Source organism: Emiliania huxleyi, assembly GCF_000372725.1.
Source record: "Emiliania huxleyi CCMP1516 unplaced genomic scaffold EMIHUscaffold_4, whole genome shotgun sequence".
NCBI classification, from domain to species: Eukaryota; Haptophyta; order Isochrysidales; family Noelaerhabdaceae; genus Emiliania; species Emiliania huxleyi.
The window spans coordinates 1,506,533-1,522,545 of record NW_005198966.1 but is presented as its reverse complement, the minus strand read 5'-3'; the positions used below and the strand labels follow the sequence as shown (position 1 = coordinate 1,522,545).

General features: G+C 62.7%; 3 protein-coding genes across 3 annotated transcripts in view; 1 reads left to right on the top strand and 2 right to left on the bottom strand.

The window, feature by feature from the left end:
- Window positions 1-4,536: 4,536 nt before the first annotated feature.
- On the bottom strand, window positions 4,537-6,208 carry ACT-7. The gene is made up of 4 exons (XM_005770879.1): window positions 6,180-6,208; window positions 5,809-6,078; window positions 4,918-5,695; window positions 4,537-4,841 (listed from the first exon to the last, which is right to left on the bottom strand). Exons 2-4 carry the CDS (start codon window positions 6,045-6,047, stop codon window positions 4,728-4,730), a joined length of 1,131 nt encoding a protein of 376 aa, XP_005770936.1. The 5' UTR covers window positions 6,048-6,078; window positions 6,180-6,208; the 3' UTR covers window positions 4,537-4,727.
- A 4,318-nt stretch (window positions 6,209-10,526) lies between these two features.
- On the bottom strand, window positions 10,527-11,606 carry EMIHUDRAFT_196489 (hypothetical protein; the record flags this gene model as incomplete). The annotated part of the gene is made up of 2 exons (XM_005770681.1): window positions 10,527-11,162; window positions 11,307-11,606. 2 exons carry the CDS (start codon window positions 11,604-11,606, stop codon window positions 10,527-10,529), a joined length of 936 nt encoding a protein of 311 aa, XP_005770738.1.
- Window positions 11,607-15,047: 3,441 nt separating this feature from the next.
- The window catches only part of EMIHUDRAFT_461409 (hypothetical protein), a 2,172-nt gene continuing 1,206 nt past the window's right edge, over window positions 15,048-16,013 (top strand). The window contains exons 1-2 of the mRNA XM_005770680.1: window positions 15,048-15,422; window positions 15,568-15,978. Coding sequence (XP_005770737.1) covers window positions 15,054-15,422; window positions 15,568-15,978 — 780 coding nt within the window. The 5' untranslated portion in view covers window positions 15,048-15,053. The remainder of the gene's footprint in view (window positions 15,423-15,567; window positions 15,979-16,013) is intronic.

Here is a 16,013-nt window from a genome sequence, read left to right as displayed (position 1 = left end):
CACTCTCGACGACAACCTCGGCCTGCGCCCTCGCGCCCGCGCCGTCTCCGGCCTGTGCCCCTGCGCCCGCGCCATCTTCGGCTCAGCGCCGCCCATCATCCAGCTCGCCCTCTCCATCGCCACCTCCATCTTTGTCGTCACCGTCGACTTTGTCCACTACTTTCTCACTGCCGCCCGCCAGCTCGTTGTGTGCGCTCGCGAGCGGTTCACCGCCGCTTGCGCTCTCTCTGCGGCCTGCGTGGCTCGCGCCAAGACTCGCGTCGCCTTCGGCTCCGGAGTCTACTGCGTTTTCACCATCCTGCTCACCGTCAACCGTCATCCTCGCCGTCGCTGTTTCTGGACCAACACCAGTGCCAGTCCCCGCAGAGCCGCTTCCAGACATGATCTCCATCAACGGCGCCTGCCATTTTGCGCTCACCAGCTCCTCTGCATCAGCACAGCCTCCAGGACGGCCGCCAGGCGCTCCCGGAAGGCAGCCCGATGGATGGGTTACAACCGTCCTCACAGGTCCGTCCATCGCCGGCGCCGAGACCCGGCGCAGCTCAACTAAAACTTCAAATCGCCCACCCTGCCCCAGTCCCAAGCGAGGGTGCCGACGATGCGGACCATCTCGTGTTGGGGGGGTTGCTTCGATCGAGTCTACCGGTCGCCGCCCAGCTCCGTTGCCGTCGGCTGCCCCTTGCCTCCTTCACTACTGCCATCGGCTGCGGGCCGACGCCGAAGCCTCCTGTCGGACCTCTCCTCCGGGGCGCCGACCGTGGGGGGGCCCGGGGGAAGGGGGCGCAGCCCCCGACCTGGCTGCCAAGGCGCCAGCCGAGGCTGTCACACAAGAGGCCGAGGCGACAGCCGAGGCCACTACCCGGGTACCCAAGGTGGAGCCGAGGCGACAGCCGAGGCCGCCGCCCACAAGGCCAACACTGGTTGGGTAGTAGTCTAAGTTCTGAGCCTCGAGACTTAGCGGGTCTAAGTGTACCCTGGCACGCTGGGGTGCTTACGCGGTCTAAGATCGGCGGCAGCCTCTTATGCGGGCTAAGTCGGCCGTGGCACGGCCTGGGGCCAGAGGCTCCCACCGACCGTGATCAACGATACAGCGCTAGCCCCCAAATTTTCTTCGCCTGCGGCGGGCGATCGATCCTCTTCATGCTTAGCAATCGCCGCCTCAGCATCCTCCTCTTCCGATTTTCGTTGCTGCTCCTTCATTCTTGAGCGACGTCTAGCCAAACAGTTCTCACATGACACGAAGCTCCTCCAGCTTAATCAAACGTGTGACGGTGAAGCCTGTGTGTGCTGGTCCTCTTTGAACGATCCGCGCGTGAGAGGAAGCATAGGGCCTTGTTGGCAGCAGCCAGCTTGTTGCGCTGCTTCGTTGCGATGAGCTGATTGGGATCGCAGAAGTGCATGCCAAGCACCGCCACGATCTTGAAGCAGAACACATCGCAACCGCATCGTCGGCACTGCCATCGGCATGCCGCGCCCGCCGCTTCGCCGCAGCCGCCGGCACGCATAGCGGCAGCACATGGTACGGTGCGCGTACTTGAGCAGGCGTTGCGCGCCGTGAGTAGCGCACTGGCCCTGGGAGAAGGCGATATGGCGTCGTGCGCGGCATACGTTGGTCGGGACGCGTCCAGGTATTTTCGGGTAAACCTGGAGGCTTTTCAGGTATACCCGGGTTTTGCCCGGAGTTGGCCTTATGTCGTCTAAGTTCATGGCACCCGACCATACAGCGTCTAAGTCTGAGCCCGGCTCGGTGCGGGGGCTAAGTTGAGCGCTCGCTCGCTGCAGAGGCTAAGTGTAGAGCGACCCTCTAGCCCTACTACCCAACCATTAGGCCAACCAACCAGCTGAGGCCTCTGCCCAAACGGAGGCCGAGGCGCCCGCCGTCGCCGTCAGCTGTACCGTCGTTCCGTCGAGGACCCGAGTCTCGCCTTCGTCTTCGAGCGTGATACCTCGTCTCGCACGGCCGGCGCTCTTCAGACCAGCGCGCGAGACGCCTGCGCCGCCCTCGACTCCGACTGGGTGCGCCCTGCCGCCGCCTCCACCGTAGCCGAGCTCTCCGCCAGCGCCTCCGCCGCCAGCGCCGTCGCCGCCGCCGTCACCGTCGAGTACTCGAGTCTCGCTTCCGTCATCGAGAGTGACAACTCACATCGCACAGCCAGTGCCTCACGCTTCAGCTTTCATAGCTTTACCTCCGGCTCCGCGCCGCGCCTCGCCTCCGTCAAGGGCGACCTCGGCCTGCGCTCTCGCGCCCGCGCCTTCTCCGAGAGGAGCGCAGATTATCTACTCAGAGCGGTGGTTGAGGCCAATTGCCTCAACTGTCAACCAGCGGGTTGACAGAGGTCTCAACCATCAACCAAGTGGTTGACAGACCCCTTCAACCTTCACGCCACGCGGAATGGCTGCTCACACACACCCCGCGCAAAGACTTCTGAAGGCAGTGAACATTCTCTGTGAATTCATGTCGTCTTCTTTAGATGCTGCATTTGACGAGTACTTGCTTTTGCTACACGTACACGTGCGTGGATGGAAGGGGTGTGATGCCAAGCCCAGACGAGGAGCGCTGACAAGCCATCGAAGCTTCGAAGGCCCTCTGTACATGGAAACAGCTTACCGCAGACATTACCGAACTCAAAACTGCTTACCAAAGGCAGATACGAGCTCAGCTCAGTGAGATCTAGCAGCACATACCCTCAGTATCCAGAATAGTAAAGTCTGAACACTGACTGACTGACTGAAAAAGTCGGTCCGACCGCGCAGAGCGGTCTGGCTGTCTGCAGAGGCCAGAGCTTCCGTCCGGGCCCTGAGAAATGTCGGAGGCATGTCGGCCCATGTTCGCGATTTTGATGGCGTTGCCCTCAGCACGTGAAACAGACCGCGCCGGCCACGCACCCTTGTTCCCGGAGGCCAACTCGAACAGGTTTGAGCAAAGGCCGCCTTCCATGGACCATGCTCGAAATGCAGCAGGAGCTTAGTTGACCCTGCTCGAAGGCCACCCTGCTCTAAGGCCGCCCTGCTCTCGGCATTGCGTTGTTGACTGATAGCACTGTCTGATCCAACCAGAAAGAGCCGTCGAAGAGCCGTCGAGCTACATGAGACCAAGCAAGTCGTCGTGAACGTGATGCACCAGAAAACGAAACTAGCGCCAAAATTGAGATCTCAGGATCGACATTAATTTCTCGCGCAAATTTTGCTGCTTGAGACTCGCCAAATAGATCCTGCGTCTATGACCGTGTGCAACGTCAAGTCGTGAACCGCGAAAAGACCATCGCGCCAAGCGCGACTCTGTTGCTTTATGCGGCAGCATTCACCGTGACTCTTGCCGTGGATGCAGCGTGGATGGTGAGTGACCGCGGTTGCTTACGCAATACTACGCCGTGAGCTGAGCTTCACCAGCCGCTTCTCTTCCTTCCCTTGCCTTCTCTTGCCGTCCGTTCTCTGTGCGCATTCCTGCATGCGGCACAGCGTCTTCTGCCGGGCGCGCATCTGAATTCGTACCTGGTAGGCCATCGCTTTGCTGATGAAAGATCAGGCGCCTGAATGGCGACAGTGAGCGTCTCCTACTTATGGATTGCGCTCGAGGTCCGAGGAGCGCAAGAGCGCGCCGCAGGCGAAGCGATTTTTTGGCTGGCAGCCTGTTTCAGTTTATCTTGTGATCACGCTCGAGCCTGTGAATAGGCCCCGGAGGCCTCAACCCCCAACTAAAGGGTTGAGGGGGGGGGCTCAACCCTCAACCCCTCAACCACCCCTCTGGGTAGAATTTCTAAAATGGCGCCGGAGGCTCCCCGGGCCGTCCGCGCACAGTCCACAGAACCTTTGTCTAAAAACAAAACAAGAAAATCGATGAGTCACCACTAGGGGCTGGGGGGCTCCGATCTCCATCTCCCCAGTACTCTCCAATCCTCCAGCGTCGCTACATCTTAGGCCGGATCCAGTCAGATCTCCGATCTCCATCTTCAATCTCCAATCTCCAACGTCGTCATCTTAGGCCGGATTCAGTCAGATCTCCGATCTCCATCTCCAATCTCCAATCTCCAATCTCGATTCGGGGGCCCGGGGGAGGAGGGGGGCTCAAACCTTCAAGGAGATGCGCTATGGATTCATTCACATAGCAAAAGGATCTCCACACTCTTTTCGCGCCATTTTGCAATCTCCAGTCGGCCCACACGATCTCTAGGCGCCTTTGGCGCGAAGTCAGAATCTCCACCTCTGTCGCAAGATCTCAAGCGACTGCACGCACCAACTCGAGATCTCAGACTCCTCTCGAGCATCTACACCGGAGAAGATTTGCCTCCACCAGTTGTTCAATCTACTGCTGCTCTTGGCAGGAGATTTGCCACTTAAGAGATCTCTAAAAGGCATCTACGATCTACAATCCAAGGATCTTCCGATGTTGCGCAGAGATTTCCATGTATGCGCCCCCCACGCATGCCCGCGCGCCGGCGGCCTGTCGCTGTCGCGCCTGTCCCCGTCTCCCAGTGTGTGACTGTGACGTGTGAGCGGCGCCGTGTCCTCGTCTGTCGAGCCGCAGACGGCAGAGCGGACAGCTCTCGGAGTCGAAGCTCGAAACGCGAAACATGCTGCGATCATAGTTCACAGAAACCACTGTAAGATACATTGCGCGCGCGAGCCGCCCAGCGCCCCGCCCCGCCGCCCTGCGCCCCGATGGCGATGCTCGTGGCGCAAGCCGAGCGCGCGTCTTACCGCACCCCCCCCCTCTATTTCGTCACAGCTCAGAAGCACTTGCGGTGCACGATGGACGGGCCCGACTCGTCGTACTCCTGCTTGGAGATCCACATCTGCTGGAAGGTGGAGAGCGACGAGAGGATGGAGCCGCCGATCCAGACCTGTGCGCGAGGAGGGGAGTGGGCGGTGAGAGAAGCGTGGGGAGGCGATGGGGCGCGCGAATGGGGCGCGCGGCACCGAGTATTTGCGCTCGGGCGGCGCGATGATCTTGACCTTCATCGACGCGGGCGCGAGGGCGGTGATCTCCTTGGACATGCGGTCGGCGATGCCGGCGTACATGGTGGTGCCGCCCGAGAGGACGACGTTGGCGTAGAGGTCCTTGCGGATGTCGACGTCGCACTTCATGATCGAGTTGTACGTCGTCTCGTGCACGCCCGCCGACTCCATCCCCAGGAAGGAGGGCTGGAAGAGCGCCTCGGGGCAGCGGAAGCGCTCGTTGCCGATGGTGATGACCTGGCCGTCGGGCAGCTCGTACGACTTCTCGAGCGAGGAGGAGGAGGCGGCGGTCTGCATCTCCTGGTCAAAGTCGAGCGCCACGTACGCCAGCTTCTCCTTGATGTCGCGCACGATCTCGCGCTCGGCGGTGGTGGTGAAGGAGTAGCCGCGCTCGGTCAGCAGCTTGACCATCCAGTCGGTCAGGTCGCGGCCGGCGAGGTCGAGGCGGAGGATGGCGTGCGGCAGCGCGTAGCCCTCGTAGATGGGCACGGTGTGCGAGACGCCGTCGCCCGAGTCCATCACGATGCCGGTCGTGCGGCCCGACGCGTACAGCGAGAGGACGGCCTGGATGGCGACGTACATGGCGGGCACGTTGAAGGTCTCAAACATGATCTGCGTCATCTTCTCGCGGTTGGCCTTGGGGTTGAGCGGCGCCTCGGTCAGCAGGACCGGGTGCTCCTCGGGTGCCACGCGCAGCTCGTTGTAGAAGGTGTGGTGCCAGATCTTCTCCATGTCGTCCCTGTGCGAGGGGGAGAGGAACCGGAGTCGGCACGAAGCGGGCTGGTTGGCGGCCGAGGGAATCGAAGATTTGCCTGGGGAAGTGGGCTCAGGGGCTTCTCAGCGGGCGCGCACCAGTTCGTGACGATGCCGTGCTCGATCGGGTACTTGAGCGTGAGGATGCCACGCTTGGACTGCGCCTCGTCGCCGACGTACGAGTCCTTCTGGCCCATGCCGACCATCACGCCGGGCTGGCGCGGGCGGCCGATGATGGAGGGGAAGACCGCGCGCGGGGCGTCGTCGCCCGCGAAGCCCGCCTTGCACATGCCGGAGCCGTTGTCAACCACAAGCGCCGCAACTTCGTCGTCAGCCATTTTTGTTGTTTGGAAGGAGGAGTTGGGGTGCCTGCGGCGGGGCGAGGGGGCGTCCGGCGGTGAGCGGGTGCGCGGCGGTGCGTGGATCGGGTCGGGGGGCGCGCGTGCTCGGGGGCGAGAGGGTGGCGGCGCCGAAGTCGGATACCTTTGAGTGCTCGCCGATTGCCGAGCGTGGAAGCCGCCGCGTCTGGCGGGTTTGTTTCTTTTTTCGTGCTCGGGTTTGGCTTTCCCGTGAGCTGTGACATATGCGGCGGGCCCCATCCCGAGCAATTTGCCTCTCAGCTCTCTCCCTCTCCCTCCGCCTTCTTTGACCAGTGCTGTTCGCCCCAACCAGGGTTGCACAATACGAGCGAGACTGAGCTGTATACTCCCTTAGTGTGGGTAAACGAAAAAAGTAGCGCCCAATTCGTCTACGTACGGCTTAGTGAGTGGTTGGGGTGACCTCAGGCATCCCCAAGGGAGCCTCTGCGGTGCCACATAAGCAGCTTAGTGATTGTCGAGACTCTAAAGGATTCGTTTGAAGAAACGCAAACAAGACAAACGGTACTATGGTCACCAGTAAACGAAAATTCGACTTTGAGGGATCATATCTCAAAAGGCTGGGTGAGAGCATAGCATTATTGTTGCAGATTAGGCCGCATAAGGTCAGACTTGACCCCAGAAGCATCAAGACCCCGATGCTCCGGCTCGACTGTGCCGGCACACTGCCTCCTCGCGCACGCTGCTAACAGGCCGTTGCGGCCCGTGGTGCACCAGAGAGAGAGGTCGACGCGTTGCCCCCGCCGGCGACCCCGCGCGGCTCAGGCCGGCCAGAAGGTGTGTGGTGACGGCACCGTGGCATCAGTGCGGAGAAGAGCCCACCGAACGCGAGCAGCAGATGGCCAAAGTGTACCCGCGCGAGAGCCTCGCGAGCGGGCGCAGAAGGAGCTCGCCGTGACACGATGCCGGGCGGTGGTGGTGCTTTGGCGACTGTGCACAGTGGGCAAAGTCAGGCTGCAACAGGGCAGCACGATGGTAGTGCCCTGCTGCAGCCTGGCCTGACATGCACAGGGCGAACAGAGGCGGTACTATCGTCCGGCGCTCGTCACCGAATCTGGGCGAACTTCGACCGCCGCCACAGCTCACCACGAGCACGCAGCGACAAAATGTTGACTGTATGGAAGTTGAGGCTGGTCGAGAGGAAGAGGCTGCCGTGCGGACTCTCGCGGCGACTTTTTTCGGCTTTTTCTCTGATAGTACCGTATACGGTACTTTCGTTTACCCACATTAAGGGAGTAGTGTATTATACGTATTGTATTGTATTGTTGTATTAATACGTATTGTATTATACGTATTATGTATTGTGCCACCCTGGGGCCCCCAACCAACTCCAAGAAGAAGACTGACAAGACTGACAAGCTGGCAAGCTGCCGAGCCCAAATCACTGTGAGAGTCGTGATTTCTTGTTGGTTTTCTAAAATCTCAAACAACAATCTCTCTCTCTCCCAACTCCCCTACCAACGCGAGAGAAGATCTCTCTCTCTCTCTCTCTCTCTCTCTCCCAACGCGCAACGCCGCAACGCCAACGGCAACGCGCAACGGAGAGGCGAGAGAGAGAGGTTTTGTACTTTTGTTGTGGTCCGCAACGGTGTCCCACCGTCCCACCCGCCACCCGGGCCGTCTTAGGCTGTACGAGGTTTTCCTCTCGCACCCCGTCTGTTTTCCTTTCCTTTTTTCTCTACAGCACCCTCTCTTTTCCTCTCTATTTTCCCGAGAAAACTCCGTGGAAATCGTCAAATTTTTGGCTCTGAGCCGAGTCTGAGTGAGGCTGGTTTGGGCCCCAAAATCAGCCAAATTTTAGGCCAAATCGTCAAAATGCCGGGAATTTTGCGGAGAACCCGTGTAGACCTGGAAATTACCCTGCGACCGCCTGGGTATTTTGTCGATTCCTCAATTTTGCCTCAGATTTTGCCCCAGACCAGCTCTCAGACTCAGGGAAACTCGCGAGTTTCCAGAATGGAGCACCAAACACCCTCTGTTTTCCCTGGAAATTTCCGGCAACGCAAAGTGCTGGGGACCCTCTGTTTTCCTTTTTGTTTTCCGGAAAACCTCGTACAGGCCAAGGGCCGTCGGGGAGTGTGTCTTGCGACCCCCACCCCAACCTCTCTCTCTTTCTCTCTCTTTCTCTCTCTCTCTCTCTCTCTCTCTGTCTCTCTCTCTCTCTCTCTCTCTCTCTCTCTCTCTCTCTCTCTCTCTCTCTCTCTCTCTCTCTCTCTCTCTCTCTCTCTCTCTCTACTCTCTCATTGCTCGCTCGCTCCCTCCCTCCCTCCCTCGTCCCTCCCCTCTTTCTCCCTCCCCCCCTCTCCCTCTCACCGCTCTGTCACACTCTCATCAGTCAACTCGATACTACAACGAGGCGTCAAACTCTAAAGTTCTGTCTATCATGGGGGGGGCGCACGTTGAGGGCGAACAAGAAAAGTAGGACTCTTCCCGAGAAACTCGATCGCCGATTACAAACTTCGTCGATTTCCATTGGAAAAAGCAAAACGTCCGCCTCCGCCTCATTTCACCACCGGCCTCGCCGACGAGACTCCATACCACCTTCCCCTCAACGACATACCACCCCCCTGAGACAGAGCCCGCGCTTCGCGATGGCGGCGGTGGCGGACCGGTCGCATCTGAGTGCGATGGACGCCAACACCGTGGACGCCAATGCGGCGACTGAGGCCCCGTGCAAGCAGCCCGCCAGCCACCCCAGCACGAAGGCGCCCGAGGCGTTCGTGTTCGCTTGCCCTGGCTGCGGGGCGACGCTGCAGGCCGCGCTGCAGGCGGAGATCACGTCCGTGCAGTGCGACTCGTGCCGCGACGTGTTCGATGTGCAGATGCCGCCGCGCGATGCGCCGCCGATCGCGCCGCCTCCTCGGGCGCCGCCGCCGGCTGCCACCGGAGGTGCAGGCGCATTCACGCTCAGCGGCAGCCCTCGCCAGTCAGAACCTCGAACCCCGTGCGCCGCGGCCGTAGGCGGACCCGCAGTCGGCCAGCAGCGCAACCGGCCCGAGCAGCTCGACTCCACCGCCACGGAGCTCGAGTCCTCCCTGATGACATGCGCGCACCATCGCGAACAGATCGAGCAGGCGCAGCAGGCCGCACAGCGGGGCCCACACCTCGCACTCCTCGCCGCCCCGGGCTCGCCACGCCCCGGCGGCGAGCCCCTGACGCACCCCGCGGCGGCCCCAGATGCTTGCCGCCGACCCGCACAACACCGTCCTCCTCGGCGTGAGGGACCAGCTCACGACGGGCATGCGGCAGCTCGCTGACACGCAAGAGATGGTGCTGCGCGCGAGGACGACGAAGAGGGGCCGGGAACCCGAGGGCGGCTTGAGCGGGCTCGCCTCTGCAGCTGGGCTGGTCGAGAACGACCGCGTGGTCTACACGGGCGTGCCCAAGGCGCGATACAAGCCCCCTGCAGAGTGCCCACAAGCAAGGCCCCGCCCGACATTGCCGCCCCCCACCGCTGCCATCAGATGCCTTCATCGCGCAAGAACAAGCCGCAGCGCTGCTCGGTGTGCGGCGGCATCGGGCACAAGTCGCGCACGTGCCAGCGAGCGACGGTGAGCGCGCCTGAGAGCGTCGCGCACTTGCGCCCTCCTCGTGCGAACCCTTCCCCATTCTCGTCCCCCGATCAGGGCCTGCCGTCGCCGACCAGCCGCGAGCACGGCGTGCTGCCCAACACGTACCCGATGCCCGCCGGTATGCAGGGCTACCACCTCGCGCCACAGTACATCAGCACGGGTATGCCGAACGCGCCTATGCCGGGCAGCATGGCGGCATACGCGCCAGCGATGGTGCCGCAGATGAGGCAGGCGCCTCTGAGCGTGATGGCCACGGCGTCTGCACCGGCGCCCCCCGCGGCCGCGCCTGCTACGAGCTGGTCGCCGACGCAGGTGCCCGCTTTTGCATCAGCGCCCGCACCGGTGAACGCCATGAGCAGTTGGCCGCCAGCGCAGGAACCGGCGCCTGCGCCGTCGGGCGCACCCGCGGCTTGCGCTCCATGAGAAGAGCACGAGCACGAGATCTCACCGGCATGTTTCAGAGTCGCTCCATAAGAGCGCGACGCGCAGAGGGCGGACAACAACGAGGCGCGGAGGTTCTCACCTTCCTCCACCGGCGGACACACGCCGTGAGAGTGCACTGCGCGCGCGGGAGAGAGAGACCCCCTCCCCCCCTCCCCCCCCCCCGGCGATGTCGTCCGATGAGACCTGGATGAGACTTGAGACGGAGGGAGCAGGGAGAATTTGTTGACGCATCGCCTCTTGATGCGTCAACGAATTCTCGGTACTAGCGTGTAGGAGTGTGGCGGGATGGTGCTTGGTGGTCTGGCACCGCGTCTGGTTTGTGCGTCGATGACCGATGTGCGGTGTGGCTTTCGAGCAGAGACCCGAGAGAGCGCGCGCGCGGCAGCAATCGTCGTGTCACCTGTTCCTTTTCTTTACGTGGTACTCACAAATACTCTGGCACGACCCACTCTCCGTCCGAGGCGAGGATGGCATCCAGCACCGCCTGCGCCTCCCTCGCCTCTCGCGCGGTGATTCGCGGTGCGGGGAGGCCGGAGCCGCCATCCCGCTCGCCGCGCATCTTCCTCACGGCACCCGCCACGCTCTCGACGCTCTCGCGCCTTCCGTACGGCGCGCGCTCCACCATCGTCCGCGAACCGCGCGGAAGCGGCTGCTCGAGCCGAAGCGAGGTGAAGTCCTCGAGCAGCAGGGACCTCCCGCCCTCGCCGTCGAGCCGGAGCTCGTACCGGTCGTCCCCGCCGCTCTCCTCCGTCGCCGACCCGTCCGTGGTCACCCGCAGCGCCAGCACAAGTCCATCGAGCTCGAGCTCGCCCTCTGCGCCGCTCTCGCAGAGCCGCCGGTCCGCCGGGTACGTCACCGTGGCCCGCACCCGCCGCACGCAGCGCGCGCCGAAGATCTCTTGCAGCCCGAAGAGAAAGTGTGTGCCCACCTCGCGCAGCGGGCCGCCCTCCGCCCGGCCCGCGCACCACGGCACCCTCTGCCACGGCCGCGGCCACGCGGCAAAGTGCAGCTCCAGCGAGCCGCCGCTCAGGCGGCCGACGGCGCGCTCCTCGAGGGCGAGCTGCCGCATCCGGACCTGCGCCTCGTTCCACCGCATCCCGATGTTGAGGCCGAGCAGCACGCCCCGCGACGCGGCGGCTTCGGCCGCGGCGACGATGGCGTCGCCGTCCGCGCCAGAGGCGGCGAGCGGCTTCTCGAGGAGCACGTGGCAGTCGGCGGCGAGGGACGCCTCCACTAGTTCACGGTGCGTCGATGGCGGCGTGCCGATGTAGATCAGCTCGGGATCGCACGCCTCGAGCGCCTCGCGCAGCGAAGTGAAGGAGGGACAGCCCACGCTCGATGCCAGGCTCCTCGCCGCCGCCTCATTGCAGTCGACAACGCCAACCACGCTAGTGCCGGTGAGCCGGCCAAAGTGACGGAGCGCGAACTCTCCGCCGATGGCGCCCGCTCCAACGACGGCGACGCGGAGCGGAGGCGCGAACAACGAGAGCTTTGGCCACCACATCGCCTTTCAAAATTAAAAGGCACGCAGCGGTGCTGATTCAGGTGAGCGCTCTCTCTCGCACGCACGATTCACAGCCTTGATGAGAAGAAAATACCTCCGGGCGGTATGCGCTGGTCTGTGAGAGGTTGAGGTGCGAGCCCTGGAGGCCCTGGGGATGGGGGGAGACTACCCGCGGGCCTAGAAGGCCCGCGCGCAGGGTGTTCACACCGAAGAGGGCCCCAGCGCCAACATCATTCATCTGTGGAGGTACATACAAGCAAGTGTCCGAAACGAGAGTGGACCTGAGCAACGACATGTCACATGACTTGGCGGCAAATGATTGGGGAGGGTTTTGTTTGTTTGGTGTCAGAAGAGTCGTCCTTGCGGGAGGAGAGCTTGATAAACTCGAGGGGCCAAAATACGCCGCGAGGAGGGGGGCGGAGTTGCGCCGAGAAGAAGCCGCGAGCGTGAGCAAGGGATCGGCGGGCAGCGGCGGCGCAGCAGAACGAGGCAGAGGAGAGCGACGCGACAGACAGAGGATGAAGCGACAGGAGGGAGAACGACGGGAGTGGGACGACAGCGAGGTGGCATGAAGGTTGCAGCGAGAATCGGCGAGGGACTGCGAAGAGAGATAGGAAGAGGCAGACGCCCAAGGGTGGGCGACGGCTAGCAACACACCTTCCTTCCCGTGAAATCCCTGTGTGTGGTGGCGGCGTGCCGTCCTCCCATCCCTCCTTTGGCTGTATGTTTTCTTTCTTTTTCGACTCACGCGACAGACAAGGCGCAGAGAGACGGCGCCAAAAGAAAACGCGCTGCAAAAAAGCGCGGTGTGGCGGTTCGCATCACCGCCGACTGACTGACTGACTCAGCGAACAAAAGAGAAAGAAAGCGCACTGACTGACTGACTCTGCGAAGGAACACTCCAAAAGAGAAAGAAAGCGCATCGGAAACAAGAACGCACCGGTCAGTCACAGCGCACTCTCTCACATTACAAGGGGCCCACTCTGGACTCTGCAGCGATGCAGTGAGGAGTTCAATCAAGACTGGGCTCGAGCACCCTGCCGAGGGCGGTGTGAAGCCGAAAGTCCCTTGAAGTCGAAGGGTTGTTCCGAGGGAACAGAATTGGATCTGCAGAGGCGAACTCGGCAGGGGCGGATCAGGGGGGTGAGATGGGCTCCGATAGGCCCAATCAGACTGCCCACCAGAGGGAACTGGCGGGCTCGGACTTCCTTCTGTGTGGCTGCCAGCCGTGGACGCAGGTTCCGCTACGCGGCATCTGCGCGGCATGAATGTGAACAAACACCTCTGACCACGGCGCCGCAGGCGCCTGTTGATGGGTCCAGGTGATAGTGGGTGGGCAATCCAGGATTCCAGGAATCCATACGCCTAGTCGGGCCTCAGATCGCCCGACCGCGTACGAGTGCTCTGCCGTCGGATTTTTGTGACGCCGCCGCACCACACCGCGGCCGCAGGGCCGGGGCCCTCGCTCCTGAGGCCGAGGATGGCTATGACGGACCGGGACGAGCTCTGGGAGGTGAAGTGTTGAGTTTTTATATTGTAGAGACCAGCCATGTGCACAATACCTCTTAGTCTAGCTAAGCCAGGGGAGGCGATGCCGGGGCCGTACAGCAGCTTGTTGGTGCTTCGCCGGCGTGCGTCCCGCGGAGCGGTTTCGGACGGGCGGTTCGGGGAGAAAAACTCAGGACAACGCCGACCCCGCTCTGACTCGACTTTTTATTTCAAACAAAGACAGCCGCACGCGCCGCACCAGCCGCACGCGCCGCAGTGCGGCGCGTGCGGCTGTCAGGAGCGAATCCGTCAGTTAGTTGTGTTCACGCGAAATCATGTCTCCTGAGTGACGCTCACCTGCCCAACCAATCCTGGCGACGAGTGGAGGCTGGTACACAGGTTCATCGCCGGGTTGGCGGCCCGGTGTTCCTTCTTCTCCTCCTCCTCCTCCGGCCCTCCGCCAGGCGCCTGCCTTGTCAAAACGAAAGAAGAAGAGAGAAAACGGTTTCAGGCTTCGGCGCCCTCTGCCCTCTCGCCCCCGCCGCGGGGGGCGGGCTCGGCGCGCGCGCGGCTGGCCGGCTTGGCCACGGCGATGAGCATATAACCAGCTGCTGCCCAGGAATATCGAGACCTTGGCCGGCCAGGCAGCGCAGCGTCGCTGTCGCGCCTGGATACTTCCATGCTCTCTGCTCTCTCTCTCTCTCGCCGAGGCGACGGACGCGCTATACACGCGATGTACAGAGTCTCGCGCATTGGTTGGGAGCACTTGGAGCACTTGGTATGGAGTGCAGTCATTAACCTCACCCCCAGGGCCGGGGAGCTAAGAAGCGCACCCAGCGGGCCGGATGCTCGGGATCGGGTTGCGGGCAAGAGAGCCCTGGCCCTGGGTGGTGCGCGGTCGCAGGGCCATAACACGGGTCTCCGAGGGTTGGTTCTGCGCACCAGGTTTCCCCTTAGCAGCATGACGCCCCCTCTACTCGGAGCTAGTGGACACGACACTAGCTAGTGATACGAGAATACGCACCGCCCCCACGCAATATAAAACGCAGCTTCGAGGCCCCTATAAATAAACAGCGAGTTGGGCGTCTGTGTGCTTCCACAGGTCGATAAGCGCCCCTACCCACGCGCGCGCGAGAGAGGGGGGGGGCGGGGGGGGGGTTAGCATGTGTGTGTGTGTGCGTTCGTGGTCGCGAGACACTCCGACAGTCGCCCGACGGTCGGGTTGGACGGTGGGACACCGTTGCGGCGTTGCGCGTTGGTTGGTTGGGGCGAACAGCACTGGTCAAAGAAGGCGGAGGGAGAGGGAGAGAGCTGAGAGGCAAATTGCTCGGGATGGGGCCCGCCGCATATGTCACAGCTCACGGGAAAGCCAAACCCGAGCACGAAAAAAGAAACAAAGGAGGACGCGGCGGCTTCCACGCTCGGCAATCGGCGAGCACTCAAAGGTATCCGACTTCGGCGCCGCCACCCTCTCGCCCCCGAGCACGCGCGCCCCCCGACCCGATCCACGCACCGCCGCGCACCCGCTCACCGCCGGACGCCCCCTCGCCCCGCCGCAGGCACCCCAACTCCTCCTTCCAAACAACAAAAATGGCTGACGACGAAGTTGCGGCGCTTGTGGTTGACAACGGCTCCGGCATGTCCATGTCGCATGTGCAAGTGGCGGGCTTCGGCAACCTCGCTCACACCGAAGGGTGCCGACCATCTGAGCCCTCTAGCTGTAGCCTCTAGTGTAAAGCGGAGGGGAGTGAGTGCGTTGAGAGATCGTGAAACGACAAACGTGTTGCGTCGCTGTCTTTAGTTGGAGTTGGCGTCACCTCTCCCCATTTTTTACAACCCCTTTCGCACTCTTCAGGGGCTCTCACAGCAGACTGTCTCGTGAAGGTTCACGGGGCCGACTACAGTGTGTACGGCGCCGCGCGTAATTTTTTTTAGAGCTGGCGGCGGCACATCCTGAAAATGGTCCTAACACCCATCATGGTGGACGCCACCTTCGAGGACGACGCCGATGTGGCGCCTGGGCCCTCCTCCTCGCCCGAGCTGATAGAGCCTTCCGAGGGGGAGCAGTTCCAGCTTGCGTGCCCGGGATGCGCGTCGATGCTTCTCGTCACACTGCAGACCGAGATCACCTCCGTGCAGTGCAGCTCGTGCCACGACGTGTTTGACGTCCAGATGCCGCCCCTGGCTGCCGACGAGGCGCCAACTCCCCACGTCGGCCAGAAGCGCGCGTGGCAGAATTTTGCGGAGCCGATCCTGCCGCCCACGTGGCAGAACCTGGCGGAGCCGATCCTGCCGCTGTCGGTAGGATTGGCGGAACTCGACTCGCAGGTTTTAAAGCTCGCTCACCACCTCGGGCAAGTCGAGCAGGTGGTCTCCCGCAGCCTGGGGGGGCTGCGCACCCGCCTCGCTATCCGTTACCATGCCCGCACGCGACGCAGCCTCCACACCTCTCTGACTCCCTCCCTCCGTGTAGATGCTCGCCGCGGACCCGGAGAACGCACAGCTCAACTCCGTGCGGCACACGCTCTCGCTCGGCATCTCGAGGGTCGCAGACTTGCAGCACTTGATGCACCAAGAGCGGGAAAAGGAGGCGGCGGCGGCGGCGGCGGCGGAGCCACCGCCCTTCCTCCCCTTTGACGGGCGCACCGCCGCCAGCTCGTTGCTTCGAGGGCCGCTGCACAATGTCAATTTTCACGCCGCCGAGGAGAAGTCCGAGGAGGAGGAGCGTGAGGCGGCGGCCTCGGCCGTCCTCTCCATCGGACTCGCCGCCCCGCCGGCCGCTCCGCCCCTTCCCGTGCCGGGCGGGAAGGAAGCGCGTCCTCCCCACCCGCACACGACCCCCCAGCCAAGCAGCGCACCCTCCGTGCCCGCTACGCTGCAAAAGGTGTGTGCGCCTCCCTCTCGCGGCCCGCGCCCCAG

Bases quoted from the DNA above. Each gene is read 5' to 3' on its own strand.
- ACT-7 (XM_005770879.1), bottom strand. From the start codon at position 6,047: ATGGCTGACGACGAAGTTGCGGCGCTTGTGGTTGACAACGGCTCCGGC. The intron at 5,696-5,808 runs GTGCGCGCCCGC...CCCCTCGCACAG, and splicing joins CACGGCATCGTCACGAACTG to GGACGACATGGAGAAGATCT. The intron at 4,842-4,917 runs GTGCCGCGCGCC...CCTCGCGCACAG, and splicing joins CGCCCGAGCGCAAATACTCG to GTCTGGATCGGCGGCTCCAT.